The 23,600-nt window shown below is 44.1% G+C and overlaps 1 protein-coding gene across 2 annotated transcripts in view; it reads left to right on the forward strand.

Moving 5' to 3' along the window:
- The first annotated feature begins 1,016 nt into the window (after positions 1–1,016).
- Positions 1,017–23,600, forward strand: part of SIK3 (SIK family kinase 3) — a 309,635-nt gene continuing 287,051 nt past the window's right edge. For both annotated transcript variants that reach the window (XM_073602379.1, XM_073602380.1), the window contains exon 1: positions 1,017–1,249. In XM_073602379.1, coding sequence (XP_073458480.1) covers positions 1,097–1,249 — 153 coding nt within the window. In that variant the 5' untranslated portion in view covers positions 1,017–1,096. The remainder of the gene's footprint in view (positions 1,250–23,600) is intronic.

Raw genomic sequence — 23,600 nt, forward strand, 5'->3', positions numbered from 1 at the left:
GGTTTAGTTCCCCTTTACTTTTCTTTACCTCCAGTTTGCTTATCTAAGAACTGGTGGTAGTTCTTTTTAAATCTGTTGCAACCATAGCAACAGATTCTAATGCCGCGTACACACGACCGGAATCATTTCATCGGCTATTCCGATCGTGTGTGGGCTTCATCTGTCTTTTTCTTTTGAAAATTCTGCCGGACCTAGAAATAGAACATGTTTTAAATTTTTCTGCCGGAATCAATTCCTATCGGAAAACCGTTCGTCTGTATGCTAGTCTGACGGACCAAAAAGCAACGCAAGGGCAGCTATAGGCTACTGAACTTCCTTTTTCTAGTTCTGTCGTAGGTGTTGTACGTCACCACGTTCTAAATGATCAGATTTTGGTGTGATCGTGTGTACGCAAGTCTGTTTCAGCAGAACTCCATTGGAAAAACCGTCAGAGTTTATTCTGATGGAAAAAACGGTTGTGTGTATGCGGCATTAGCGTGGAACTACACCCTCCTATCCTGTACAGCCAAGGAAGCCATTTGGTGGTCTGACAGTTGAGTAGAGAGCACAATGCGGGGTGACAGTTATCAGTCATGGGATCCCTTGATGTGACTGTTTTGTAAATCCGATGGTTTTGGTTACACTTTAAAGTAACAGAAATAAGAACTACCGGAATGTTTTGCATCTCCTAATGAATGGTTTTTATTAAACATTCGCAGCACTCTGTAACCAAATCATATGTACAACTTCCATCCTGATAACGTTCTATCAGCTGTAGAATGTTTTCCCTGTGGAGAGTAATTGTGGACAAACACTCCTCTTAGCCCTCTGATATCAGTGGCCCCAGCCCGTGTGATCAGTGTGTATGGCAGAGGACGGAATAACAGGAAATGAAGGTTTATTATGAGCGATGAGCCCTGCACGCAGCGCCGCTGCTATTCCCGAGTAGGAGGAGTTAGAAGGTGACAAGCTCTCCGCACTGCCCCGCCCCGCCCCGCCCCCTCCTTTCCACTGACACAACGGCCCCGCCCATTCTCCCTCTGCCGTCAGCAGGCCACGCCTCCGTGACGTCAGGCCGCGGTGTCCGCCGGTCAGACCGGGACTTGCTAGCAAAAAGATGGCGGCCACAGCGCCCGGGGGTCCCGGGACACAACTCCCGCCGCACCGTTCGTCCCCGGCTCGGATTGGTTATTACGAATTAGACAGGACCATTGGCAAGGGTAACTTCGCCGTGGTGAAACTGGCCACGCACATCGTTACACGGGCAAAGGTAAGCGCGAGTGGAGAAGGGGGGAGGGAAATTCATGGAGGATGATGGGGGCTCCGGAGGAAGCGGGTCAGGTGATGGCTGGAGGGGGTCACATGTACAGGGTAGGCCCCGGAGATCAGGGGATCCGGGCTGATCTGCAAGGAGGATGTCATGTGACAACATTCATCTACAGTTCAGTGTGTATGGGGGGCACTTGTCACCTCCATGTCACCGGGAGAGCAGGAAGAGGTCACCTGTTTATTATCCTTCACCTACTGATCACCAGGCTGACCCTTCTATCACCTCCATGGATCACACTGCCTGCAGTCTACTCCTCTTTATTCTGCCCACTTCTCCTCTGCCCCCCGTCCTCCCTCTTCGTTCTCTGCCCCCCGTCCTCCCTCTTCGTTCTCTGCCCCCCGTCCTCCCTCTTCGTTCTCTGCCCCCCCGTCCTCCCTCTTCGTTCTCTGCCCCCCCGTCCTCCCTCTTCGTTCTCTGCCCCCCCGTCCTCCCTCGTTGTTCTCTGCCCCCCCGTCCTCCCTCGTTGTTCTCTGCCCCCCCGTCCTCCCTCGTTGTTCTCTGCCCCCCCGTCCTCCTCTTCGTTCTCTGCCCCCCCGTCCTCCTCTTCGTTCTCTGCCCCCCCGTCCTCCTCTTCGTTCTCTGCCCCCCCGTCCTCCCTCGTCGTTCTCTGCCCCCCCGTCCTCACTCGTCGTTCTCTGCCCCCCGTCCTCACTCGTCGTTCTCTGCCCCCCGTCCTCACTCGTCGTTCTCTGCCCCCCGTCCTCCCTCGTCGTTCTCTGCCCCCCGTCCTCCCTCTTCGTTCTCTGCCCCCCCGTCCTCCCTCTTCGTTCTCTGCCCCCCGTCCTCCCTCTTCGTTCTCTGCCCCCCCGTCCTCCCTCTTTGTTCTCTGCCCCCCCGTCCTCCCTCTTTGTTCTCTGCCCCCCCGTCCTCCCTCGTCGTTGTCTGCCCCCCGTCCTCCCTCGTCGTTGTCTGCTCCCCGTCCGTCCTCGTCTCCCTCTACTGCTCCCCGTCGCCCTCTACTGCTCCCCGTCGCCCTCTACTGCTCCCCGTCGTTCCCCTTCTGCTCCCCGTCGTTCCCCTTCTGCTCCCCGTCGTTCCCCTTCTGCTCCCCGTCGTTCCCCTTCTGCTCCCCGTCGTTCCCCTTCTGCTCCCCGTCGTTCCCCTTCTGCTCCCCGTCGTTCCCCTTCTGCTCCCCGTCGTTCCCCTTCTGCTCCCCGTCGTTCCCCTTCTGCTCCCCGTCGTTCCCCTTCTGCTCCCCGTCGTTCCCCTTCTGCTCCCCGTCGTTCCCCTTCTGCTCCCCGTCGTTCCCCTTCTGCTCCCCGTCGTTCCCCTTCTGCTCCCCGTCGTTCCCCTTCTGCTCCCCGTCATCACCGCCGTCATCCTGCTTGTCATCCTGTTAATCCAGCTTAAATATGAGTTTTGTGTGCAGACATTGCTAAGAATTCCTTTTTTAATTCCTTATAAAAATGAACTCCAGGATAACAAAATATGCCCCCCCCCCCCCCCCAAACTTCAAGGGTAAATGCTCATTGAGTCTAGGGAGTAGAGGACTATTATGTGATTACCTTCTTCTTGGCTCTCCTCAATACAACGCTTTGCATTGTGGGTGAGCCCTTGGTGTCCTCAGGACTACAGGTCCAGCATTGTACTTGATGTATCCACTGGCCTATAGAAGTGGTTTTGAGGGACCAGTCACATAGCATTGAAGAAGCCTGCCAGAATGAGGAGTACAGTTCATTGTACAGATTATTTCTGTACCCCTGGACTTCACAGTCATTTCAAGTGATAGTAAAGATTACAATTTCTTTATTAAAGTAAAAAAGATGTTATTCTTGCCTGCTCTATACAACAGTATTGCACAGAGTAATCCCATACTTCTTTTTCAGACCTCCACTGGTGCTGTCTGCAACTTCTTCCTCTGCATGCCCCCTCAGCAAGCCAGGTGCTAAGGGGAAACCCCTGAGTGCACTCTCCTGAGCCGGGCTGTGTGTGTCCATAGACACACAGTGCCCATAAGTCCCACCCCTGCTATCACCTCACGGGTTTGACTGACAGTAGCAGGAGCCTATAGCTCCAATTGCTCTGTGTCTCCTGTGAGGCCCAGAAGAGAGGAGAGCGGGGCTGCAGCTGGGACAGCTGTGGATTGGTGATGGGGGTGGGTAGATTAGGTAGTTGAAATTAATGCATTAAGGTAAAAAAAAACTATTTTGAGTTTAGAAGCACTTTAGCCCCCGGGCCACTGTGAGGGTAATTTTTCTAAAGGATATCTGAACCCAAAAACAAAAATGTCATATATTGCAGCATATCATCCTTTTGTATTCGTTTTCATCTTTTAAGGGGAATTGATCAAAATCTGGAGCAGCTGTCCATGGCAACCAGTCGGCTTTCATTTTGAAAGTCTTTAATTAAAGGCACAGATACTTACCCTAGGTCCGACGCCTGCGAGCTCCCTCATCAGTGCGATATTTTCTCCCCGGGTCCTTTTGTGTGCCAGTCTTGGGCTGTTCCAATTGGCTGGCGCAGGATGACATGGCTCTAGCGCAGGGATCTCAAACTGGCGGCCCTCCAGCTGTTGCAAAACTACAAGTCCCATCATGCCTTTGTCTCTTCTGGGAGTCATGCTTGTAACTGTCAGCCTTGCAATGCCTCATGGGACTTGTTGTTTTGCAACAACTGAAGGGCCGCTAGTTTGAGACCCCTGCACTAGCGCATATGTTGGAGTGCAGTCATCCCAGCACACTAGCAGTGTTCCGGAATGTAAACTCAGCTGCACGTGGGCAACTCGTATATTCCATGGAGGATTGCAAACAAGCAGGTAAGTGTACTTTTTTGCAGTGGGAACATTGCAATAAAAAGCCTGCCTGTTTGAAATTTTTGACTTTCTACATTTAGTTCCACTTGAAGGCTGCATTCTCTGACAATCCCAATGGCAAGAATCGATTGTTTCCTGTGGCTGGGGTTGACAGCTGTGTGCAGATAGTTTGGCCACTTTGTGTGCATCCAGCCATGATCATCGCAGGTTGTGTGAACAGTCTGGAATAGCTGTCATTGCACTGTACGGGCATTGGTTGTAGCTATCCACATACAACTGTCAATCCCAGTTGCAGGAATTAGATTGGCAGTGTGGTTAAATGTCCATGTGAATGCAGCCCTATGAAGTTAGAAGCTGATTGCTATACGGAGCTGCTCTAGTTTTAATCCCCCTTATTTTGTTTCCCTTTAGGGCCCTTTCGCATAATCCCAACACATTATAGGGCCATTTACCTCATTTCCTATTGTTTCAGTACACACCAATGTGCTGCCTTGGTGTCCACTGAAAAAGGTAGGACAGATTGCATTTATGCCCTGCTTGTGTTGGCACACTGCACTTAACATGCTGGGCTGCATTAATGTTTAATAAATTGTCAATTTGTGACATTTCAATAAAGTTAAAGAAGAAAAGAAAGGTAAACCATGCAAAGCGTTGTAGTAACGCATCACACTGCCTCTTTACAATACACACCAACGGGTGCACGTTATACACTTGTTAAATGTTAAAAAAAAAAAAGAAAACTAATACAGCCACCACATCTAAGGGCTGTTAAGCTGCTATATATTACCTTTTTGTTCCTGGGTTTATACATATTTTAAGTCAGAATTTCGCTACCATTTTACCTCAAGGAAACCATTTAATATATCTGAGGTCTTAGGGAGCCCCTGCTCAGAAAATATCTCCCAGGTCAGAGTACATTAGCATGATAAAAATGCTGCAGAACGTTTTAAAAATAAGAATTAAAAAAAAAAAAAAAATGGTATAATTAGAGTATTTGACACCCAGTCCAGATTATTTTACAACACTCCTCTGCTTTATATGGCAACGATGAAATAGTAATGTCTAGAAAAGAAACAAACTGTGAGGATTATAGTGTCTGTTTACACCACTTGTCAATGAAAAATTGTCCTCTTATCTTGGTCAATGGAAAAATGTCCCTTTATTGGTGATCAGTGGAGAAGTGACCCCTCACATCAGTGGTCATTGGAGAGGTGCCCCCTTTGGGTTTAGTGATCGGTGGAGAGGTGCCCCCTTTGGGTTTAGTGATCGGTGGAGAGGTACCCCCTTTGGGTTTAGTGATCGGTGGAGAGGTGCCCCCTTTGGGTTTAGTGATCGGTGGAGAGGTGCCCCCTTTGGGTTTAGTGATCGGTGGAGAGGTGCCCCCTTTGGGTTTAGTGATCGGTGGAGAGGTGCCCCCTTTGGGTTTAGTGATCGGTGGAGAGGTGCCCCCTTTGGGTTTAGTGATCGGTGGAGAGGTGCCCCCTTTGGGTTTAGTGATCGGTGGAGAGGTGCCCCCTTTGGGTTTAGTGATCGGTGGAGAGGTGCCCCCTTTGGGTTTAGTGATCGGTGGAGAGGTGCCCCCTTTGGGTTTAGTGATCGGTGGAGAGGTGCCCCCTTTGGGTTTAGTGATCGGTGGAGAGGTGCCCCCTTTGGGTTTAGTGATCGGTGGAGAGGTGCCCCCTTTGGGTTTAGTGATCGGTGGAGAGGTGCCCCCTTTGGGTTTAGCGATCGGTGGAGAGGTGCCCCCTTTGGGTTTAGCGATCGGTGGAGAGGTGCCCCCTTTGGGTTTAGCGATTGGTGGAGAGGTGCCCCCTTTAGGTTTGCAAACGGGTGAGAGGTGCCCCCTCACATTGAATGTCAGGGATTTGCCCCCCTACATTAGTAGTCAATGTAGGTTGGAGAATAATCTTCCACTGTTGACTGCTATAGGAACCCCTAGCATCCTTTTGGAGGAACCCTAGGGTTCTTTGGAACCTTACTTAAGGAAGCCTGCCATAAATGTGTTGTTTTTGTTTTTTTGTTTTGTTTTTGAAGGTCGTCATGTTTTTTGCTGTTAAAATTAAAGGTCAATTTAAAGTAGACGTAAACCCAAATACTAAAACCTCATATCTATAACATATTATATAAAATAATACCTGCTTATCCTGACATGATTGTCCTTGTTTAGGCAATTCCTGGAATAGGGTGACAGCAATTTGTCCCTGTATCCCAGCTTTGCGCCTTTTGTTGTCATTCTGTCACTTGCACATCTGTTGAACACTACAAGTGGGTTGCACTGATGCTCAATGTGCAGGCATGTTGTGCCGTTTTCTCCAACAGGGAGCCTGCCCTGAGCAATGACATAGAAATTGTTAGAGTGCTTGCATATGCATACAAAGAGGCTGCATGAAATCAGTCTGTGAGTTGGGGTTATTCATCTACTTGAATATAGGGGCTAATATGGTGCTCATGATGATTTTATTTTAGAGATGCACTGAAATTTCGGCCGCCAAAAATTATTAGCTGACAATAGGGTTATCAGCGTTTTGCCGATAAAGAAAAAGGTGCTGATAATGCTGCCGAAAACGTGTGTGTTTTTCATAGGTCATCTGACCCAAAAACGTAATAAGTGTGTTATTGATGGGTAGGTGCAGTTTTTTTTTTTTTTTGTTTTTTTTTTTTTTTTTAACTGACCAAAGATGCAGCAAACTAGATTTTTTAACACTGCAACAGAAGTGCAATGGATCAGTGTGAAGACTGCTACTGACTACAGTACTACATAGACTTTAAAGGGATGCATTTTTCTTGAGCTTTTCTTGTGCTAAAGGTGCTGATAATGGCCGACAATAAATTATTATTTATGATATTAAAAAGCCGAATATTATACAATATTTTATATATTAAAACAAAAACAATAGAAAAAAAAAAAGGGAGCTGCACTTAAAGAAAATTTGGGTACTGAAAATTAAGGATGCAAGTGGCCGAAAACAGAAAATGATCGTTTTTAATATTTTCTATAATTTTCTGTTTTTGGCCACTTGCATCCTTAATTTTCAGTTTTGGCACCCAAATTTTCTTTAAGTGCACCTCCCTTTTTTTTAAAATTTTTTTTTTTTATAAAGTACACATTTGTTGTATTTTTTTTAAGTACAGTATAAAGTAACAATAAGGGAAATCTAAAGTACAGTGTTTAAGGATCTTGCGACTCACAATCTTGCGCAAACCATTTTGTCTGGTCCTGGTATATTTGTTAAAAAATATGAAGTTAAGGTAAGAGGTATGGCTAATTGATACTGGCTTTGTACTTGTGGGAAAATTGTATTAATGACAGCAGTGTATGCGTTTAGGAAATTCCAAATCTTCTGCTTTATTGAAGTAGATTCCTATATGGCTTTGCAAGTTCTATGGCACGGTTTGTGGTGGTGGATGGGATTTAGTTGAAAATAGCATCCTCCTAGAGAAAAATGCCGGTGGAGAGGTGCCCCTGCTTGGCCTAAAGAACAAGAAATGACTCTCTTTAGTTTATAATTGAACATGAGATCTGACGTTGGTAAAGTCAGTACCAATGTTGTATAGTTGAAGCCAGCCAGACATTGTTGGCCCGCTGCTTGTTGTGCGCTGTTGGTGAATGCTCACCTTACCATGCTTTGGCTACCAGAACTGATCAGCGGGGTCCTAAACCCTGCTTTTGCCCACCTTTTGTGAATAAGGTCCCCGATGTTGCCAAAGGTATCCATTTAACAACTGATAAATGGGAGAGTTTAGTGCTGATCATCTGCGTTAGGCAGGTTGAAGATCTTCACTCTTCTTAGATAATATACTTGTATCTCCAGCATTGTGACACCCTTTCAAAGGCCTTCAGATAATTGAAAACCAAACTCCCTTCATCAAAATGCAGCTTACCTTGTTAAATATTTTTTCATCAATCAGTTTTAAAGTTGTGTTTTTTTTTTTTCCCAAAAGAGAATATTACAAAGGTAGAAAATGTATATAAATATAATGTGACAATAAGGACATATTGATAAAAGCTTGAGCTACATTGCAGAGATTTTAGGAACCCAAGTTTGTGTTTACTCCTGGTTGTGGTTGAGGAAACTGGTAATAGGTTTTGGGGGAGAGTAGTAATCATATGTGGGCTGGGGGTAGTGATCCTATGTAGTCTGTGGAATTTTCCTTTTTGGGTCCTTAGCAGGGTGGCGAGGTGAGTTTTCTTGTGAAAAAGCAGCATAAAGGGGGTCTACATCGAGAGGGAGGGTGCTCTCCTGGGCCTCCAGGGCTCCCTATAGCAGATTGGCAGTAAGATTGTCTGCAAAGGTCAAACTATTTCAGGACGGTCTGGCAATTCATGGGTTAGTCATAAGGCGGTTGTATTGATCCTAGTAGTGGAACAATAGTGACGGGTACCAAGTAGAACACAATTCTTTTCTTGATTAATAAGGACTTAGTCACGTCTGCCATGTCACAGAATGAATTAATATTCTGGCAACATTGATCAGGTGTACAAGCAAGAACTTTCTATACATATTTGTTGGGCTCATGTCATTCAAAGGAAGAAATATGTGAAGTCTTTGGGAGGTATTATGTTGATTACTGTGGTTATTATGGGAAGTATAGAACATCACAATGGTATGGTTTTCAGGTAGCACTGAAATGTCTTGTTGACTTGTTTATTGTGTATTGCCAAAATTATGTTTTATTTATTTTTTGGATAGATTATGGCAAGGTTTAAATCCTATCGTGATATTTTTGATGTCTGTGCTCTTCTGGGGAAAGTTTCCTTTTACATCCTGTCCTGCAGACACAACAAGATATGAGACCAACTCCCATCTTAGATAAATGTCATCAGAACATTTGTCCTCATTCGATAATTCATCACCACTTCACCACTTGTAATGGTTACATAGTTTAGGTAAGCATGTGAGTGGGTGGCCAGCTTAAAATGTAACTTCTCTTATGCCTATTTTTTAGCCGTTAGCAGGAATAAAAACTTGCTGATCATTAGTTTCTCTCTCACCCAGCAGTAATAATCTTACTTTGGTAAGTAGCATTGCTTTAGGAAAGGGTTGGAGTGGATGACATGAAGGCAGTAACAAATAGGTTTGGTACCGTGGATTGAAGGAAAGAAAATCGCTCAATTACCCCATCAACACACTCAGTGTTGATGGTGGAACCTCCCTACCGCAATATTGTTTTCTGACAGCGGGAGGTTTCCCAGCCATCAGAATATAATGATTACTGCTGTTGGCTATAGCTGGCGGTAGTAATTCCACAAAAAACCCCAAAAGGCTGGTTGTACTGAAGTTGATTGATCAGTAGAACCAGCCTGCTCATAGATGGTTTAAAAAGTGTCTGTTTTCTGCTGACCCAACCACATTTGATCTGTCTATGGCCGGCTTTCAGCTGGTATTTCAGTCTCTCTTAACCTGATAAGGGTTACGTTTTCAAATAGACCAAAATAGCCCATTTTGTGAATATAATGTGTGTAAGTTCCATGTGGTGGTCTTTCCTAGAATAGCACAGAGGTACTTTGTCTCTTCTGCTTCATAGAATAGGAGCAAAGCTGAATTGGAGATCTGTGAGTAACAGGAATGGGTCATTCTGAATTCGGGAAATTGTACTTCAGAAAAAGGAACAATAGTCGGGCTTCTTAAAGCACATTATTCCTCTTTGTACTCGCCTAAACAACACTCAATGCTTGGGGTGGGTGGGAAATGCAGTCCCATGCTTTCATCTAGCTGTGGACCAGGTTTTACTGTGCTAGCTTTAGATACTTGCAGAAATAAAGAGAATTTTTGAAAGACCTATCTATATAAGGTCTTGTTGGGTAATGTTTTTATATTTGTGGGCCTTCTACCAATGGCTCTTTCCTGGGCATACTTGGGTCAGCAGCACGTTTACTGAGATCGATTTTTTTTTTTTATTTTTTTTATCTGTTGCCTTCCCCCAAGAACATTGGATCTCTCAGGGGTACAAACATGAAAGTCTTCCCTGTGCTGCAGGGTGGATTTGATTTAAATCAAGTCGATTTTAAATCACGATTAAAAATCATGATTTAAATCACTAGTAAAAAGGCTTGATTTAAATCATAATTTTGAAAGAACAACTGTCATCTCTGTCCTGCAGCAGCTCCTCCTCTGACCCGCTGTTGACTCACCGACAGTCCCTTTCACTTTATGGGAAGGCTGGTGATGCAGCAGTGACACAACAAGATGAGGGACAATGGCGGCAGCAGGTGAGTGGATACCTGCTAGAGCTGCACGATTCTAGCTAAAATGAGAATCGCAATTTTTTATTTTTTTTGCTTAGAATAAAGATGACAATTCTCGTGGCGCAACAGCTTTTCACATTTATACAAAAAAAAAAGGGCTAACTTTACTTTTAGTTTTTTTTTTTTTTTTTTATTCATTAAAGGGGTTGTTGTAAAGGATTAGGGTTTAAAAAAAACAAACATGTCATACTTGCCTTCGCTGTGCAGTTGATTTTGCACAGAGTGGCCCTGATCCTCCTCTTCTGGGGTCCCTCAGCGGCGCTCCTGGCTCCTCCTCTTAAGTGCCCCATCGGAGAAGCGCTCTCCTTCATGGATACCCGTGCGGGCACGCTCCCGTGTCCTGCTTCAGCTTTTGCTGGTGTGCTCATCCCCGCCGTGACATAGAGGGGGTACAGGTAAGTAAAACGGGAGCTCAGGGGGGCTGCAGCATTACAGGAGGCTTTTCACCTCAATACATAGAATGCATTTCAAAATGCGTTTGAAAGACTGCTGCGCAAATACAGTGTGACATAAAATATTGCAACAACCACCATTTTATTCTCTAAGGTCTCTGCTAAAAAATATATATAATGTTTCGGGGGTTCTAAGTAATTTTCTAGCAAAAAATACTGATTTTAACTTGTAAGCAACAAGTGTCAAAGGTTTAGACTTTAACCACTAAGCCACCGCCCACCGTCATATGACGGCGGGACGAGGCTTCTGTTGTTCTGGGAGGACGTCATATGACGTCCTCGCCCTCCCGAGCCACTAGGGGGCGCTCACGTGCCCGCTGCGTCACTCGGGACCCGGTGCGTGTGCCCGGCGGCCGCGATGTCCGCCGGGCACCCGCGATTGCCGGGTAACAGAGCAGGAGCGTGGATCTGTGCATGTAAACACAGATCCACGTCCTGTCAGAGAGGAGAGGAGACCGATGGCGTGTCCCTTGTACATAGGGACACGGATCGGTCACCTCCCCCAGTCAGTCCCCTCCCCCCACAGTTAGAATCACCTCCTTAGGTCATACATTAACCCCTTGTGCGCCCCCTAGTGTTAACCCCTTCCCTGCCAGTCACATTTACACAGTAATCAATGCAATTTTATAGCATTGATCGCTGTATAAATGTGAATGGTCCCAAAAATGTGTCAAAAGTGTCCGATGTGTCCGCCGCAATATCGCAGTCACAATAAAAATCGCAGATCGCCGCCATTACTAGTAAAAAATAAATAAATAATAAAAATGCTATAAATCTATCCCCTATTTTGTAGATGCTATAACTTTTGCGCAAACCAATCAATATACGCTTATTGCAATTTTTTTTTACCAAAAATATGTAGAAGAATACATAATGGCCTAAACTGAGGAAAAAATTTGTTAAAAAAAAAAAAAATTGGATATTTATTATAGCAAAAAGTAAAAAATATTGTGTTTTTTCAAAATTGTCCCTCTTCTTTTGTTTATAGCGCAAAAAGTAAAAACCGCAGAGGTGATCAAATACCACCAAAAGAAAGCTCTATTTGTGGGGAAAAAATGATAAAAATGTCATTAGAGTGCAGTATAACATGACCGCGCAATTGTCATTCAAAGTGCGACAGCGCTGAAAACAGAAAAATGGCTTGGGCAGGAAGGGGGTGAAAGTGCCCTGTATTGAGGTGGTTAAGTGGTTAAACTGACCTCATTTACAGACTGAAGTTAATCCCATTGATCTAAAAGCACTATATATTAGAATGTTTGTTTCTCTTTGATGTGAGAAACTTGACAGGCTGCCTTTTTTTTTTTTTTTTTGACAGCTGTTGACTTGAGCAGAGAACTCTCTGCACTGAATTGAGAAAATGCTTTTTTTAAGATTGGGAGGGGGGGTAAAATTGCGATCTCTATTCTTTAACGATTGGTCGTGCAGCTCTAATGCTGCCATGATGGACCACTTATGTGATGTAAGCACTTATTCTTGCTGGTAGTTAGAATCTTTAATATTTGCAAGCAACGTGAAGGTTTCCTATTTAGAATAATAAGCTGGTTAGTAAAACGGCAATATCAGAATATACAGCCTCATGCTACATAACTAAGCTCCATTTCATGCTGAATAAACTAAATTATTAATGTATCATGAATGGAAAACTATCTTTTAGATAGATTTTTACTCCAAAAGCATTTTAGTAAAACAAATTTGAGCCAAAAAATCTGATTTTATTTTTTTTATCCACTCTGCTGTGCTAATGCTCATTTGGTTGCTGGATTTTGCATCTATGGTCAGCTCCAATCTAACATTTTATAGGCAGCACCAATTTAAACATGTGATCTGGATTTCTGCCTAGATACAGACTTCGGACATATTGAGGATTTATTAAAAAAAAAATTGATGCCGTGACTTCAAGCAGTATTAAACCGAAACATTTTTTTCATTATTAAATTGCAGCTCACCAATCCTTATATGTAGTGGCTGCATTAGTTTTGTATTTTGTCCTTTCTTTTTACTTGGGGATGTGGCCAAGTAGGTCTGTTATTTTTTCAACTTCCTTCAACATACCAAGCTGTCCATAAAGGTGGCAGTTAGAGGGTTGAGACAAACCTTTAAAGGCCTCGTGCACATTGGGCGTTTGTCCAGCTCCTCTAAATGCCTTTTGCCCTGGCAGGAGAAAAGCAGTGTAAAGTACCTAAGACCCCTTTCACACGGGTCGGTGTTCAGGTGCTTTAGTGCTGGAAATGGACTCTGCTAAGCGCTTGAAAACCGCCTCCCATTCATTCAAGTGTGACTTTTCACACCCGGGTGGTGCGCTTGCGGGACGTTCTTAAAAGTCCTGCAGGCAGCATCTTTGGGGCGGGTTGGGAACGATGTATTTAGCACTCGTAAAACACCCTGCCCATTGAAATTAATGGCCAGCGCTTCGGAAGCGCCATACCATGGAAGTTTTATACCCCTTCTTCGCGGTTAAAAGCGCCCCGCTAGTTGGCTGAAAGGCGCCGCTAAAATGAGAACGTGGCCTCAGTGTGAAAGGGGTCCAAAGCAGCAAATGGGCTTTAAGCTTGTTTGGGTGTTCATTTATTCAATTGACCAGAAGAATCATTTTTTCTGGCCATTGAAATGGATGAACACTCCAGCACTATAAGCACCTTGCCTATAGGCACTTTGGGTGATTTTTCTGCAGAAATTGTTCTTTCCTGAATGCTTTTTTTTTTTTTCTACCTTTTTTAAATGCCTATGATTGGCTAACATGGAGGAGCGTTTAGATGCTGAAAAGCAGTGTTAATGCCCAGTGCGCATGAGGTCTAAAATGGGGGTGCTTACAATGGTCATCTTTTATGTAAAGCCTTTATCCCAAAAGGAAAATACTGTTGCTGTAACTTCTTATACAGTATTAGCTGGAGTTGAGCTTCAAGTTATTAGTCAAGTCCATCTAGACCTGCTAGTACTATGCTACCCTACCCCAAGCTGACAATGCTGCTGTTCAAGGGTGGCTCCATTGCCCCCCCCCCCCCCCGCCTTCCAGAGTGTAGACCCCCTAAGGCAGGGATCTGCAATTAACGGACCTCCAGCTGTTGCAAAACTACAAGTCCCATCATGCCTCTGCCTCTGGGTGTCAAGCTTGTGGTTGTCAGTGTCTTGCTATGCCTCATGGGATTTGTAGTTCTGCAACAGCTGGAGGTCCACTAATTGCATATCCATGCCCTAAGGCCTCATTCACACGGGCACTGTCAGTTTAGCCACGCTAAAAATGTATCAGTTCTTCTCCGTTTCTTCATCCGTCTTCCGTTCCATTAACATCCATTTACATCCATTGATTTACCCGTTTACGCATCTGTTTTTAGCCATTTACAGCAGTTTCTGTGGCTTTGATGACATTACCCAGAAAGCATTGCTCCTCCCATGTTGCATTGCATTTTTCATCAAGTGACTTGTCCTTGTGTGTGCTATCTGTAAAGTGTGATGGATTCCAACAATTTTTGGAACAATGTGACATTGTTTGTCATATGTGCCCATATGTGGATTTGCCGAGATGCTGAGTCCCACAAGCCTGGCCTTTCATGCACCAGGTTTATTGCTCCTGGGAGACATCTCTGGCCATGTTTCTCCTTAGGGATGTACTTCCAATGTACTTCCTATTGTCCAACTACTGCCTGCGGTTGAGTTTACATATAACGTTTAAAAAAACGGACAAGATCGGATACGGAGGTTAATGGATGGTCATCCGTTTGCCCATAAGAATGCATTGTAGTCCATTGACAGATGGATGAAAAATGGATAGACGGTCTGATCGTTTGAAAGGGGTGTAAAACAGGAAATGTGTTCCTGGCCAGATCACCAGGTGAAAATAAAGAACAAAAATCCTTCTTTATATTCTGGCTGGAGGATGTCTAGCATCATCTACAGTGTCTTGCAAAAGTATTCACCCCCCCCCCCCCCCCGGCTTTTTACCTATTTTGTTACATTACAGCCTTTAGTTCAATGTTTTTTTTAATCTGAATTAAATGTGATTGATCAGAACACTATAGTCTAAGTTGGTGAAGTAAAATTAGAAAAATATATAAATAAAACGATTTTTCAGAAAATTAAAAACTGATAATTGGCATGTGCGTATGTATTCACCCCCTTTATGAAGCCCATAAAAAGCTCTGGTGCAACCAATTACCTTCAGAAGTCACATACTGTAATTAGTGAAATGATGTCCACCTGTGTGCAATCTAAGTGTCACGTGATCTGTCATTACATAAAGATTAAGATTTAAAGACTGCTGTTCACAAGCGCAAACCATCCAACTTGAGGCTGGGTTCACACTGGTCCGACAAACGCTCCGACATTAGGAGCTCATGTCGCATGATGTGTGAAATTCAATGTTTCCCTATGGGAGCCTTCTTAACTGGTCCAACACAAGTCATTCCGACTTTAGAAATGCTCCCTGTACTACTTTGGTCCGACTTTGATCCTACTTCAGCCCATTGACTATCATTGAAGTCGGATCAAAGTCGGATCCTTGTCCTAACCATCCGACTTTGGCATCCGACATTGTGTTATTTCCTGCCCCCTGCTGTAGCCCCTCCCATTGTGTGTTGATTTTGATTGGTCAAAGGACAAGTGTACTATCTGAAAAGTCGGATCAAAGTAGTATCTTGTTCATGAAAGTCGGATGGATGTAGGACCATTGTAGGATCAATGTAGGACCCATGTAGGACTGATGTCGCAGAGCAAAGTAGGATGAAAGTCATACTAATATCGTGTAGTATAGTGTGAACCCAGCCTGTAGGAGCTGGAGCAGTTTTGCAAGGAGGAATGGGCAAAAATGCCAGTGGTAAGATGTGGCAAGCTCATAGAGCCTTATCCAAAGCAACTTGGAGCTGTGATAGCCGCAAAAGGTGGCTCTACAAAGTATTGACTTTGGGGGGGTGAATAGTTATGCACATTGACTTTTTCTGTTATTTTGTCCTATTTGTTGTTTGCTTCACAATAAAAAAAAAAAAAAAAAAAAAAAAAAAAATCTTCAAAGTTGTGGGCATGTTCTGTAAATTAAATGATGCAAATCCTCAAACAATCCATGTTAATTCCAGTTTGTGAGGCAACAAAAAACTAAAAATGCCAAGGGGCCCATTTTAGATCTGTCTTTGGGCAGGCTGGTTGTACTGATGTCAAGCTATCGATCGACTTCAGTACATCAAGCCTGTCAGTTATTTTTGGTTTGATCACTGCCGCTGGAAACACTTATCATTGTATTCTTGCAGGAGGGAAAGTTCAGCGGGAGGGATTCCCCCATCAACCCTGACTGTGTGGATGGGGGAACTAAGCAATTTTCTATCCTTCAAGCTGTGGTTTAACACACAAAAATTGCATAATGTGTGGCCAACTTAAAGTGACACTAAAGGTTCAGGTTTTTTTTTTTTTTTTTTTAAATAACGAACATGTCATACTTACCTCCACTGTGCAGCTCGTTTTGCACAGAGTTGCCCCAAACACCCTCTATTGGGGTCCATAGAGGCCAAATGCAGGACTCGGCCCTGCTCCCTGGCGCACGTTTCATTGGATTTGATTGACAGCAGCAGGAGCCAATGGCTGCGCTGCTATCAATCTATCCGATCAAGAGCCGAGAACCCCCTGCAGAGAGAGAGCGCGTCCCCGTGGGACAAGTTCGAGGGTTCAGGTAAGTAAAACGGGGGGGCTGGTCACGGACAGGTGTTTTTTAACCTTAATGCATATGATGCATTAAGGTGAAAAAACATGAACCTTTACAACCCCTTTAAGGCATGTGATTTCAGCATATGTGTGTTACCTGAATGTGATGGATTCAGAGGTAATCACCGCAACCATATTACAGGCTGCACAGACACTGTTCATCTCTATGGTGATTGCACACGTCAGTACAGATTGGCACTATTTACCAAGCTTTAAATTGTGTGTCCAGCATTTGGAATGCTGACAGTGTGTGGTTAACACTGCTCTGTCTTGAGTGAACAAAGTTTCACTGTAGAGATCTGTGTTATCTTCTGATTGTGTGGTCTGTGGGCAGGTTGTTGTGAATACAGCACCATCTACCACAGTTATTGTGTATGGGGCCCTACGACTGTCCTGCCTGAGTGCTGGGCTGCAACCAACCTTCTTCTTCTTCTTTTTTCTTTTTCTAAATTCTTTCTCGCTCTAGATTTTAGTATTATAAAATAGTACAAGCTACTTCTGCAGTCGGGTAAAAAGGTATGATGCTGTGGGTATGTATATGACCAAATAAATCGTCTGAACATCAAATGTGTGAACACGGGAAGTTATACCACGTAAGACATATTACATCACCACTGTCTATGTATACATTTATTGAGAAGTGCTAAATAAATTTGTATTGGACCCCTTTCAAACGATCGGCCTGCAAAAATCCGCCTGTCCGTTTTTCAGGCAGATCTGAGTGAGCCACCCATTGACTTGTGTGGGCAGGTGGATGTCAGCGGAGATTTGTCTGCTGACACCCGCCTGCCATCCGATCCGACAAGATCCGCTGAAATCAGAGCAGATGGCGATAAGTTTGCCATCCGTCCATCGGATCGAATGAAAGCGGACAGGCTGTCCCTTTTCATCCGATCTTCCCATAGAGAACAGCGGGGCTCTGATGTGTCCGTCCCTACACAGTGAGTAGAGAGGGACCTGTCATTTGCCTGCTCAACGAGGATCAACAGATCCCCCCGTGTGAAAGGGGCCTTAGGCCTCATTCACAAAGGCGTATTTAAAGTGGTTGTAAGCCCTCCACTTTCACTTTAGCTCATTGCAATCTATATAAAACAGGCAGCTGATTGCTGCCTGTGAAATTTCACTTACTCTTTCTGTTTCCTCATAATCCGTCCTGCAATCTGTCATGACGTCAGCAGCGATTGCGCAGTCCATAGCTTCTTTGACGGCACGCTGTCACTATGCTCTGCATGTCGGGTTATTTACTGTCATTGAGAACGGCACAGAAGAAGCCTCACAATACTGTGCTCTCCTGTCCTTCCTTGTTATCCCCTTGTGACTGTATAAGACCTCACACAGTGAACCAGAGCAGCACAGAGACGCGGGAGAGGTGATCGAGATAGAGACTTGGTTTAGACGCGATCGCGCATGTGCGAGATTTAGACAGGAAAACAAAGTAAGGGTGGAAATGAAGTCCACAAAAGATTCAGCAATCACTAGTAAAGGTGGTGTGGCCAATACCCGGAATAAATTCAATTTTACAAAAGCTAAAAAAGGTATTTTAAAACCTCGTTTTAGTCACCTTTTTAAACATGTAAGCCTTACAAATACATTGTTGGATCATTATATTTAAAAAAAAATTCAGAGTTTACTTCCTCTTTAAGCGTACATCCATATAAAGGACCATGGTTGCCCTCTGAGGATGGACAGTTGTTCCATCCATCCATGTGCAGGCAGTTCCATTCGTGTCTGTTGGGATGTAGCTACTGCTGTCAACTTGACATCTGTGCGGGTGCGTGTCCTCAAACCCATACTGTCGGTGTTTGGGGACACACCTGCGCTGATGTCGATTTGGGAATGGCGGCCCTTTGGCGTAGATGGACACTTATGTATGCCTGTGTGAACAGGGTCTTAAAGTGGTTCCCTACATTTAAGTGTAGTTCCACCCAAAAATGGAATGTCCGCTTTAAGGGAAGGTGACCCCCTGACATGTCATTTGGCATGTAATTTTTTTGGGGAGGGGGAAGCGGAAACGCTCTTTTTTTGGGGGTTCCAGCTCCCAATTCCTCCTGGAGCACCAGCAGCACCAGAAGTAAGATCACCTCTCCCCCTTCCCTCTCAGCAATCATCTGGGACACGTCACAGGTCTCAGATGATTGCCTGGCCAGGCGCAGTGCAGCTTGCGCATGCGCAGTGCGTGCCCAGCTGTGAACCAACAGCCGGGCGCCCACAGTGACCATGCCTGCACCGCATAGAGGAGGGGGTGAGGAGCAGGGCCTTGTTACCCCGCATTGCTGGACCCTGGGACAGGTAAGTGTCCGATTATTAAAAGTCGTCAGCTGCAGTATTTAGCTGCTGACTTTTCATTATTATTATTTTTATTTTTTTTTAATTGGAACTCCGCTTTAATGTAAAAAAATCTTCCACTAGTTGTATTGCCCTCTCAGCTCCCTTTCGATGCAGCACTGTGCTCGTCTGCAGTGACGCTTCTCGCTCTCTCTACCTCCTCAGACACAGTAGCGGAAGCCATTGACTTCTGCTGTTGTCATTCATATCCTCTGTGTTGAATGGGAAATGGGTGGGCAGAGGCGCCAAAAGCACAGAGCAAGAAAGTATAACATGTTTAAGCCCGGATTCACACTATACCGGGCTGCGGATCGCACAGGAGCGCTATGCATCCCTGTTCCCCGTTTCAGGGACGAATCAGGGCCGATTCTATGCCTGAATTCGCCACTGAAACGGAGCCAAAGATGCACAGCGTTTTTGTGCAGTGCGCACTGCAGCCGCCCCGGAGATAGGTGAACCGGCTCCATAGGGAGCCAGTCACATTCTTCTCCTATGCGAATTAGATGTGGGGAAATGCACATCTAATTCGCATAGGTGTGAACCCGGGCTGAAAAAGAAAATACCCCTTAAAAACACTTTAAGAGAGTGAAATGTAATTTTATAATTGTCTAGCACTTAGCCCAGTTGAACCTTCATATTGTACTTTTAGGTAATCTGCTTATGTTTTGATATCCCTGGTTGCTCTTTCTTTCCCTCATTAACATGCTAATGCAATTTTGAATGAAACCTTTTGGTTTCAATGCATACCTTATTTTAGACTCAATGGCATTATCATTGGGTCTCTGCGGTATGCAATGCAGGCTGATCATGGCTGGTGGAGGGGAATGAATCCTGACATCACAGCACTCTGCCTCAACACTCAGCACTGATGCAAGCGGTGGATTGGTGTTTAAGGGGAGATATGCAAATCTAAAACTACTTTGATGGGCAGGTGTCATTCTGGAGGTGGGGGTGTTCTAGGCAGGTGGTATATGCATATACCTAGGTGATGTACACGTGATGCTGAGCCTCCACGAATGGAAGAACTAAAATCAAATCAATGAAAGGGGTAGCTGGTCATTCCAGCTGCAAGAATCCAGAAGATGCAACAAAAGAGCCTTGTGAAGGAGGCAGTTTGGGTGTTAAGGTAAGCACTCTAGTAACAGTTCATGGCATGTGTTGATTCATAGCTGTTTGAGGAATCATTAAAGCGGGACTAAACCCACCAATTTTATGTTTCGGGACATGCATGCAACATGGATTTTTGTTTTGAGGGGGACCACTTTAATCCTCCTGCTGACTACATTGCGGAATGCTGCTGCCTTAATAAGATGCGGTCTGAAGACAACCCTTTCAGGGTAGATTTCCTATGTTTTCCGCTGTGCTCAGTGCTTTCTAAAACTGACCCCTATGTCACTACAGGACACATTTGTCCAGGTGACCATTGTTGTCATGTCAAAAAGTGATGGGAAACCCCAAATTTGTCCCCAAAAAAACGAAAGGTGAGAGTGAGGGCCCCTTCACACGAGTGTTTAGTCTGAATCGCTCTGCTAGTTTTTCAGACTGTTCCAAACTGTCTATGAGCTCTTACATCCGAGTCTGGTACAAATAGAAGATTTATGACCTTTTCCATTTTGTGGACATAAACAGATATTGTCCATTCCATTTATATCAATTTTTAGACAAACATCCATGATTGTTGTCTATACTTTAGTCCCCCTATGACTTTATTTCTCAACAACTAAAAAATAGACATGTGAAAAACATCTGATTTGAGAAGAATGTTCAAACTGATGTAAAAGGAATCCATTTTCATGCATGTTTTTATCGTTTTTTTCTGACGCAACAGATGGCACTAATATGAAAGGATCCTAAATTATTATTTGTTTAAAGTGGAACTTAAGTCAAAGGCCTAATGTACACTGGACATTTTTACAGCTGCTGTTTTTGGCTTCAAGTGTTTTTTTCTGCAGCCAGTAAACTCCCCAGTATGTTATCCTATGTGTCCATGTACACACGGGCTGACATCAGCGTTTTTTGGCAGGGGTATTTTCTGTCTGGAAAAAAAACGCTCAAAACTAGTGGGTTTTAGGAGGAGTTTTTGAGCTGTAAAAGCATAAAGTGATTGTAAAAGCTCTTGTGTTTTTTTTTTTTTTAAATAACAAACATGTTACACTTACCTCTTCCGTGCAGTTGGTTTTGAACAGAGCAGCCTGGATCCTCCTCTTCTCGGGTCCCTCTTTTCTGCTCCTGGCCCCTCCCTCCTTTTTGAGTGCCCCTCAGCCAGCAGCTTGCTACAGGGGGCACCCAAGCCGAGTCAGAGCTCGATGTATCCATTCAGACACAAAGCCCCGACCTTCCATAATTGGCTGCCGCTGCTCTGTCTCAGCCAATCAGGAGGAGTGTACTGGATGGCTGTGGGGATCATGGACATTGCTGGAGAGAGGAGCAGCTCAGGTAGGTAATTGGGGGGTGCTGGGGAGGCTGCTACACACAAGAGGTTTTTTAGCTTTAATGCATAGAATGTATTAAGGTAAAAAAAACCTTCTACCTTTACAACTCCTTTAAAGCAAAAGTTCAGTAATTTTTCTTTCATCTTTCCATCTATTAAATCTTCTGCCCTTGTTTTAACTTTGGATAGTAAAACATTTTTTTTTCTGCCAGTAAATACCTTATAAAGCCCACTTCCTGTTTCTTGTTTAGTAAAAAGGCTAGGCTTATGACATCATCCACAGCACTCTCTCTCACACACACACACACACACACAGACACACACACACACACACACACACACACACTCTTGTGAGAATTTGCCTGGGGGGGGGCGGCATGTGAGTCATAAGAGGGACAATTTTAGCTGGAGGTGTGCCTATGTGTAAATCCAGGAAGTGAACAGACAACAGCTTCAGCCGCCCACAGTTAAAATGGTTGCAGCCAGACTCAGTGGAGGGAGATTTCTGCAGCATATTTGGCTAGTACAGAATCACAGTATATATAAAATAATATGCAAAGTGGTTGGAGGGAAGCTTCAGGATGGTAAAGATGTTTTTATTACAAATTATGTGGGCAGACTGCAGTTCCTCCTTAAAAACGTGGCTATTTAACATTTATCAGCGTTTTTGATAAGCTTTTGTGGGAGTATAGTTTTGCTAAAACGTGCTACTGCAAAAATGCTGCAAAACTCATTTTACAGTTAACATTACTGGCATTTTTAGAACATCCAGTGTGCATGAGACCAAGTCCTTATAGATCACTTCAGGCTGGTCACTTCTGCAGGTATAGCTATCTAAAACAGTAAAAAATAATTCCCTATACTGTTTAAAATCCAGTAGTACACTCTCACCCTGCTCTGCACATGCTCAGTTGCTATCTAATCTCGGCACTGTGCCTAAAATCTGAGCTACTAGAGGCCAATCGGTTGACAGTTTTATGATTTTCTGTTGCTGAAGAGGGAAGAAAGCAACAGGAATGTCAGACTGTGCTGAGGGAAAACTGATTAGGGAGGGAGAAAAGGAGAGGTGACTGGACAAACACTGCTGTCAGGGAGACACAAAAGAGTTAAACTTACAAGGAGTGTGTCTTCTCTTATCTCCCGGATCTGCAGCCTGTGAACTTCAGCACTGTGCAGCTGGCCATAGATGGATCAAATCTTGGTTGATTCTGCAGGGACTGGCTGAGATTTGATCCATCTTATGGTTAGGCTGGGTGGGGCAACTTCAGTACAACAAATCTCATTTTATTTTTTCATGCAATCACTGCTGGCGGCTATAGCTGCATGCCAGCAAGTGATCATTGTGTTCTGCCAGCAGGGAAGACTCGCCGCTGACTGAACGCAACAGTGCCACAAGAGAAATTTCCCCCATCCAATGCTGACTGTTGATTGGGGAATTGAGCAATTTTCTTCCCTTCCACCAAATTGCATAATCTATGGGCTACCTAAAGCTTCTGTCAGCCTTCCACTCTGACTGAGCCAAGACATACAATCAAGGCTGAAAATGTACGTTTTAATTGAAGAAAGTGACGTGTAGTATTTGAGATTGAGGGGGAGAATTCCCAATAAGTGACTTCTCTGGGCTTCAACAAAATGGCAGCCTCCAGCAAGAAAAAACAGGATCCACATACTAATTTTGGTAGCATAAATATTAATGTGGAATGTATGTTCTTTTGATAAAGAACATTAATTATTATCATGCACTTATGGGAAAAGTTCAGTTTTAAATAAAAAGACCTCATCTGGTGACCGCTGACTGAGAAGGGAATTCCCCTTACTTTGGAGATTTCCTCTCACTTCCTGATGTGTCTCTGGGAAAGGAAACAAAGGGGAATCTCCCCAATGGTACACACAGGACCAAAACTGACATGAGTTTAACCCTTTCCTACCCCATTTTGGCGTTACTTATGTAAATGTTAACTTGTCAGTCTTGGTTTGCAGAACTGGATTGGTGAGCTGCTGTCAGAGTGGATTTTTTTATTTGCTTGTGTCTGGTTAAGATATTTTTAGAATTCAAAGAGCCATAAATGTGTAAGAATCCAATTGCATTGATTTTTTTTTTTTTCTTTGGTCAAACCACAGTTGAACATGTAGTCTGCTGAATATAATAAAGATTTTCTTCTGTTTTTAAATGGGCCGTCTGGAATGAATAGTAACATGACATCACGCTCATTAGAATAAGTCAAGGCTGTTTGGAGTTTTCCAGGCATTGCACAAAGGCCGTATTTTTCAGCAGTTCAGAATTTAGTTGGGGACTTCCTAGAAAACTGAAGTAAACAGAATAGGAAACAAACAAGCCACCACCTTCATTTTTGAGGGCCAACATTTTTTTTAATATACTAAGTGAAATGTTTGCCAGT

Source organism: Aquarana catesbeiana, linkage group LG10, assembly GCF_042186555.1.
Source record: "Aquarana catesbeiana isolate 2022-GZ linkage group LG10, ASM4218655v1, whole genome shotgun sequence".
Taxonomy (NCBI): Eukaryota; Metazoa; Chordata; class Amphibia; order Anura; family Ranidae; genus Aquarana; species Aquarana catesbeiana.